We start from the raw sequence: 7886 nt of genomic DNA on the forward strand, positions 1-7886 counted from the left end.
CTTCTGCCTGTAGCCCAGGAAAAAGGGGTTGGTTATCAGAATAAAGTAAATATTCAGGTTCTGGAAAAATCTGAGTCCCTAGAAGGGGAAAGAATGTATATACCAAACAGGTATGTAAAGCGCACTTGAAAACTTAAAGAGACTTATACAATATACAGCTAATATTAGTAGTAAGAAAATAAGGGTGGGTTCAGGTCTCCTTCGAGGAAAGTGAAGTGATAGAGTGTTGGGGGAGGCGGCTAGGGCGGTCGCAAGGAGGCAGTGCCAATTGCGGGTTGCTTATCAATTAACAAATGTTTGTTCAGCACTTTTCACTGTTCGCCCAAAAGTGCTTGCTTGGCCTCTTAGATGGATTGCAAACGAACATCCTGGAGATTTTTAGCTAGAACCCACACCATACATTTGGTATGTATGTTTAAACACACACACACTCACACACACAGCATAAATAAAAGGGAGATCATCTTTCCGTTCCCTCTCTGCAGTTTCTTGCCTACGGTTTTTTTTAGGGTAGTTAAGGGAATAAAGGCTGGGGAACCTAGCTATAAGCACGTCTGCCTGGACAGAGGTAGGTTAGGGCTTTGGGAGGGGCGGCAACGTGTCCTAGCTTGCGGTCAGAACTTCTGGGAGTCTCCCCAGGCTCTGGGAGGCTCCAGGCAGGTGAAGCCCTTTCACACCTCTTAACCCACCAGGGAAGCTGAGGGGGGAGGGTGGGTGGAGTGGGGGAATGGAAAGGGGCCGGGCTTCCTCTGCTCCCATTGGTCCAACCCACCGCCTTACATGGCCAGACCTCAATATATGGGAGACACCCGAGCCGGGCGGTGTGCACACTGGTCCTCTACCTTTCAGCCCAACTCTCCGTTCTGTTCTCAGGGTTTCTTCCCTCCTCTTTTCGCCTGAATTCACCATGGCCTTTCCTAAGCAGCTGCTGGGCAAATGGCGCCTCGTGGAAAGTAAAGGATTTGACGAGTACATGAAGGAAGTGGGTGAGACACGTTTTCTTTATTCGGGGGAAAGCGCGCGCGTGTCTGCATACGGATGTATGCCAGTCTGGCACCTCTGTCTGGCCTTTGCCCACGGGACCCAGAGGAGAGATGCTGAGCCTGAACCCAGAGTGGCCGTCTTTCTCCTGGTGCAGCGTGGCAGGTCCGGCAGGGTCTGGACCCTGGGAGGGAGCTGAGGCTACCGAATTAACAGGCCCTAGCACCTCCTTTCCTTTCCTTTCTGCCTTTGTTGTCACTTAGTGGTCGCCTGATTCTCTCTTTTTTAAAAATTTCCCTTGATTTTCTCCATCGCTGCCCCTTTTGCTTAGGGACGTACAGTTTGCCTTTGCTCGGTCCATCTTTCTTTCCAGAACCGTGCCCCAGTGGGCAGGGAAGGATCCTAGCATGCCCACTCTTTGGGAGACACTGTGGTCCCTATTCGGGGATTGCTGCTTTTGAGAAGCAGCCGCAGCTCTGTCTTTCATTCATTCCTGGGTTTCTCTCCTAAAAGGTCCTGGAAGCCACGCGGGCCACATAGCCTGCCTTTGTAAGAGCATCCTACCCAATAGGAAGGGAGGGAGGGAAGCTCGCAGGGTGTGGCGCTAATGCTCTCTCCTTACTGGGGATAGATTTTGTCCTGAAGTGGGCGGGGGGAATTGGAGAGGTGGGATAATTAGGCTGGACACTCTTAACAGACTTCTAGACCTTCCTTTGTTTGGTGTCCATCTCGGGGAATTGCAATTGTTCAAAAATCTACATTTAACAATTTATTCTCCCAGTCTTCTCTAAATATTAGACTGTAGAATGGCCGGTGCAACGACCCTGCAGTCCTACTCTCTTTCCTTTATCTTTGTAGCTAGGAAGTTCTTAAGAACCACAACTGGTGCACCTCTTACATATCCGTCAATTCTACACTTTCGTTTTACAGCTAAGTAAACTGAGAACAAGGGAAACACCTTGAATAACAGCTAATTATATGAGTGAATCAGGACTAGAATTTGTATTATTTTGCCACTAGGGGCTGGATTTGTAATGAGAGAATCTGATTTTCAATCTTAGCTTTTCTGCTTATGAATATGTAACTTTGGGCAAGTCTTCAGTTTAATTTCTAAGGTCAGTTTCCTCATTTTAAAACAAGGAGGGTTGAACTAGCTGATTGCTACATCTTTATCCCTAACCCTTTGATCTTCCTACTACATTGCTTATAAGGAAATAGAAGGCTCTTTTTAAATTTTTAAAATTTATTTCTTTTCTTTTCTTTTTTGTTATTGTAGTTATATACAAGCAATGGGCAAAGCATCATATTAAGATCTGAATGGGGTTGTAAAGAAGACTGAAATAAAGTTTTTGATTTTAAGGACCTAACTGTGAGATAAATAGACAAATCACCATCAACACTGGATTAGGAGTTGAGAATATTTACTACTCTTCTTCTTACTTACCACTCCTATCCCCCAAACCACAACAACATTCAAATAATTCCACTTGAATTGAAGTAATGCTTCCTTCCCACAGTGTTTGTTTTTCTATCTGTCCAGCTTCAGTGTTTCTTATTTCAATAATATTGGTTCCTTTAGTCATGGTTAGGAAAATTGAAGCAGCTGTGACAGACTATCAAAACTGTCTGGTGACAGTTGTCTTTCCTCCACATTAAGGATAAAAGAGATAAAAACAAGTTAAATTTGCTGTTATTAAACTTCTTAAAATGACTTAAAGGAAGTCATTGAATTTTTTGCTTATACTAATAGTCAAATGATAACAACAACAAAAAGCCCAAAACAGCCCAAACCTCATACTCTTGTATAGTTTCTTCTCTCCTGAAGGCAAATGGAGTAGGTACATTTCGGACTTCCTTCCAGCTCTGAGACTTTCTGAAAAACAGAATTGATTATTGTTTTCTCTCCCTGCACTGCTTCTCTTTAAGAAGGGTGCTTTGTGTTTGGGAGGGGAAGACTTATTTGGGATAAAGAGCTAGTTTCTCTGGGCAGTTGGGCTTGCTGAAATTCAAACACCGTGTTATCACCTGTGCATCAGTTCAAGGGTATATGATCAAAAACACTGCATTAGGATTCAAAAATCCAGAGCTTTCAATAAGTAGATATTAATTTTATCTTGGCCTGTTTACACTTATAAAATAAATCCTACTTCAATACTAAAAATGATTCTAACATTAGTGGTAAGTATGAAAATAAAATATCATTTACTATCACATTATATATAAAATATCACAAACTATTGTATAGTAGTAAGATTAAATAAAATTTCATTATGAATCTAATTAGTAATATAAGTCCCTAAATGTGTGGCTGAATTAGGTAATTTTGGAAATAGTTTCTTTTCTTTCTTTTTTAATAGTAGGTTTTCAGTTGATTAGAGTTCACATCTTGGCTCCATCACTTACTGTATGCATGACTATAAGCTGTGTGCATGTATGACCACTGAAATGTTTATATATAAAAAGAGTGTATCAAGCTAAATTACTTTTGAGGTGTTTCCAGATCTATGAATCTATGATCTTAAGTGTTCATTGTCTTTTGAGGGCTGGGGTGTAGTACTAGTGGCAGAGAAGGCCAGTATATTTGGAATTTCTCTGATGTTATTATAAAACCCTGTTACTTGAAATCTCACTTTTGGAAATTGGAAATCTAATGTGAACCACCTAATTACCCTATTAGAACTTCTTAAAATAATTTTCTTGTCTTGATCAATAGTATTGATTAGGAAGAAAGAATGCTAGCAGAGTCAGAGCAGATGGTATGGAGAAGCATAAATAAGCTCTTGAGGTTTCTAAGCTTGATTATTTCAATTAACTTCCACTAGTACCATAAATGAGTTGTTTTGAGTAAAATAAATTTAGTATAATCTTTTTTTTCACATATCTTATGGGCTAAATTTAATTGAACATTCTATATTTTGAATGCAATACTACAAATAAATGACTTCTTTCATCAGTATTTTTGTGGCTTAACATTTTTTAACTTTCTTTGGCAGGAGTGGGGATGGCCCTGAGGAAAATGGCTGGAATGGCTAAACCAGATGTTTTTATCTCTGAAAATGGGGATTTAATTACCATTAAGACTGAGAGCACCATAAAAACTACACAATTCTCATTTAAACTTGGTGAGAAATTTGAAGAAACCACAGCTGATGGCAGGAAAACTCAGGTCAGTGGTGAAATTTTGTCCTTTGTTACAGCTGAGGTTACTTTCATAAAAATCATTTAATTACTTGTTTAAATTTCTACTGTTTTTAGTAAACAACTAATTTTTCTTAAAAAATCTGCTTTTTTATCAATCTTGAAGTAAAAAACATGCAAACATCAACTCTTCCAACTAAAATTCATCTACAAAAATATTTTAGGGAGATTGAAGGCTGAAACATTCTGATCTGATATTTTAAATTTTGGCTTATGTAAAATGCCTCTTAAATATTAGAGTGCAGTCATAGCAAATAAAATTTCGTTAAGGGAAGTAGCTGCAAATATAGAAATAGTCTTCTGTCAAAGGTTTCAATCAAATAAACATTCTTATTAGGAAATGATCCCTTGACAATACAATTTGGAAATTTTATTTTTTTTTAGACTCTTTGTACCATTGACAATAATACATTGGTCCAGCACCAGGCATGGGATGGGAAGGAAAGCACAATAACAAGAAAAGTAGAAGATGGAAAGCTGATGGTGGTAAGTCAGAAGCCTCCTTTGTCTCTTGGATTTCTCTTTATCTCTAGTCTACATGCCATGTAACTGAAAGTAAATAGAACCATGCCCAGCAGCAGAGGTATCAAAGCCTCCAATATAGACTACTTGTTCAAGATGTAAACATTAGCCTTGCTTTGAATCTGGGTCTGCTGTCTCCAGCTCAAACATTCCTTGTACTACACAGCTTATTGATCATAGACAAAGATGGCCCCCTAAGCTTGAGCATTGTCTTTCCTAGTGGTGGTAGTAAATTTATACTGAGTAATCCATACATTCCTATCTCTGTTCTCCAACCTTTATCTTTATGAATGGCCCACATATTTACATACTGCTTCAAAGTTCACAGAATGCCTTCCTTCCAACAACCCTGTGAACCAGTTGTATCATTAGCCTTCAGTAAAACTCTTCCTACTTGGATCTCAATTTCCTCAGTGCTAAAATGAAATAATTAAATAGATTTCTATGGTACTATCCAACTTTAAGGTCTCAACATTCCAAAATGTCACTATAGGCTCTCCTAGAGACCATTTTTGCTGGATTGCTCTACATCTTTGGTGCCATGATAAATTTTCAAAGCATACAACATTTTGTTCTACACTTCTCATACTCCTGAACCAAGATGTTATTAACACTAACCTGTTCTAATCTCTACTCTTTTCTTTCCTTCTTAGGATTGTGTTATGAACAATGTGACTTGCCACAGGGTCTATGAGAAGGCCGATTAAAGAAATCCCATCTTCATGTGGGACAGGAATTAGCTGTTATGAATGAACCAGCTCAGTTCAATGAGCAAACTCTTCAATCAAACCCTCATGCTTTTTCTTCTTCTCTTCATTATTGTGGTCTGTTATCTCAGTGACTGACTACTTACAAACAGTTTTATTTCCAAGCTTTGATGTAATTAGGATTGTTTTGGCTAGTAAATAAAGAATTGTGCTATTAATAGACCCTCTTGTCTTTAATTGAGAGTGAGGTGTGAATATCCATTTGAATTAATTTTAAATAAGCTTTGTATTCAAATCAGAATATTTCAGTCTTCAGGCTCACTAAACTATACTCAGAGATTTAAAAAATACAGTCCAGTAGTGTATTTATGGAAATAGCTCTACTGTAAACAATGTAATGGCTGTCATTCTAATAGAAACCAGCATTTCCCCCCAAAATTTATTCTTTAGATCTCGATCTTAGAATTAAAGCTGACTGCTTAGTGGAAAGGTTTGATTGATTGATTGATTGATATTAATATTTAGTAGCCAGTATACAGTTTTAACAGATTGAAGAGGGTGATTGAAGCATAATGGAATAACTGGCTCAAGAGACAAGGGCCTTCCCTTCCTTTTCAAACCTGGTAGATTTTTTTCACAATGATATTCCATAACTCTATTACACGTTTTATTTCTTGTAAATAAGGTATACCCTTCTGGAGTTACATTTCAGGTACTGAGTCCCATTTAGATAAAACTCAGTGATGCAAATAAGGTTAAATTTGGCTTCTTGTGTTAGAACCTCTGGTTCATTTTATTTATTACCAATATTTGTGCATTTTTCTATAGATATCTGAGATCATGGATTTTATTAATGGTTCCTTTTTTGAGTTTTGTCTTTTATGAATGACTGGTCTTTTCTACTGTTATTCTTTCCTACTTTTAGTTATTATTTTCTATAGTGTCATGCATGTTTATTCATAAGAAAATTTCTCCCTTCTTTCTCTTCATTTTAAAGTCACTTTGGCTATGTTTGCAAGGCTGCTGAAAATTAAATCTTTGACATCCCTTATTAGGGTAGTGTTCCATCCTTAGCTATTATCTACTGTGAACAGGTCAAAAACAGATTTTATTAGTATAGCTCCATCTTCTCTGGATGCATATATGACAAGTCTCATAAACCAAGAAACTTGGGCCTTCCCTGATCATCCCTCAGCCTCTTACTGGATTGGCAAAGTTACATTATATTTCCTATCATATCCCTGGTTCCTCCTTTCTTACTATTCAATTTAGAAAATACCCTCATTTCCTTACTATACTCTCCCATGGAGAACAGACTTTATGTGAATTTCTCTATATAGTTTATGTCTCAAGGAAACCTGGAAGTTAGCCCAGACTGAGAAGTTGCAGGATTTCATACCTGAAATTACCTCACTACGTACTACACTTAGAAGGAGACCAGGGGCAAAGGGGGCCACATATTGAGACTGATACAGTTTTGTTAAAGGACAAAAGAGCCTGCTATATTAAGTGGAAAAGATTCCTTTAAGAGTGGGAATCTAGAAACATAACAACTACCTTCTCCAACCCCCTACTTTAGTAATTTATAGATATACAGATATAATGGATGATTAGGCTGAGTTAGTGGGGCAAAACTGGAAGATCTGGATGAGGAAGACTGGAAGGGAGAGGGGAGTCACAGAACAGATCACAGAAGAGGAATCTTCTAGTACTGGATCCCAGAAGGATTTATGCTCTGCTTGACTAAAATCTCTATTAAAAACTCTGTTTTCCCCATCTCCCATTAAAATATGGGGAAAAAAATCACACTTCAAATATTTAACTGTATTCTAATCTGACTCTTTCCAAATCAAGAAAACTGGAGTGGGTAAGAGGTCGGATCTCCAGGCTAGTTTCTCTCTGTGGGGCTGGGAGGGGGGAGAAATATCCCAGTCCTATCAATGGTGAAATGGGAAAGCTAGATCTTTTCTGAGACTTTTAGACATCAGGCCAAGTGACTATAGGACTAGAATTTCTAAATGCAAAGGCCAAGAGAGTTTACTTCATTTTCAGCCCAAGTTCCACCTGGTAGGGCACAAGTGATTGCCACAATTGTAATGGGACCAAATTAGCCTATCAAATTGACTGTAATGGTAACCCTGATTGAAGAGTGTCAGATTCATTTGAAAATCAAGTCCAACATGAGGATATAGCCCCATTGTGTTCTGGCTTAGCAGCCAAACTGAGAGCAGTATGTCATTCCTGAATGAGCCCCCTGAAGGGTTTCTTCTCCAAGATAGGCAAATGGAAAGGTGTCTAGCCTATAATTGACAAATCCCTTTAATTGCATGACCCATCTATGTCCAACCAGCCATGGCAATTAAAACACAATGATATTCCCTTGATGAACCTGTGAAAGGATACAACCATTCTGGAAAACAATTTGGAATTATATATATGGGATTGCCTGTCATCTAGGGGAGGGAGTAGAGGGAGGGA

At 38.6% G+C, this 7886-nt stretch overlaps 1 protein-coding gene across 1 annotated transcript; it reads left to right on the forward strand.

Moving 5' to 3' along the window:
• Nucleotides 1-787: 787 nt before the first annotated feature.
• Nucleotides 788-5626, forward strand: FABP5 (fatty acid binding protein 5). The gene is made up of 4 exons (XM_074278962.1): nt 788-986; nt 3975-4147; nt 4564-4665; nt 5355-5626. Exons 1-4 carry the CDS (start codon nt 908-910, stop codon nt 5406-5408), a joined length of 408 nt encoding a protein of 135 aa, XP_074135063.1. The 5' UTR covers nt 788-907; the 3' UTR covers nt 5409-5626.
• Nucleotides 5627-7886: the final 2260 nt, after the last annotated feature.

This window comes from Sminthopsis crassicaudata, chromosome 1 (assembly GCF_048593235.1).
Source record: "Sminthopsis crassicaudata isolate SCR6 chromosome 1, ASM4859323v1, whole genome shotgun sequence".
NCBI classification, from domain to species: Eukaryota; Metazoa; Chordata; class Mammalia; order Dasyuromorphia; family Dasyuridae; genus Sminthopsis; species Sminthopsis crassicaudata.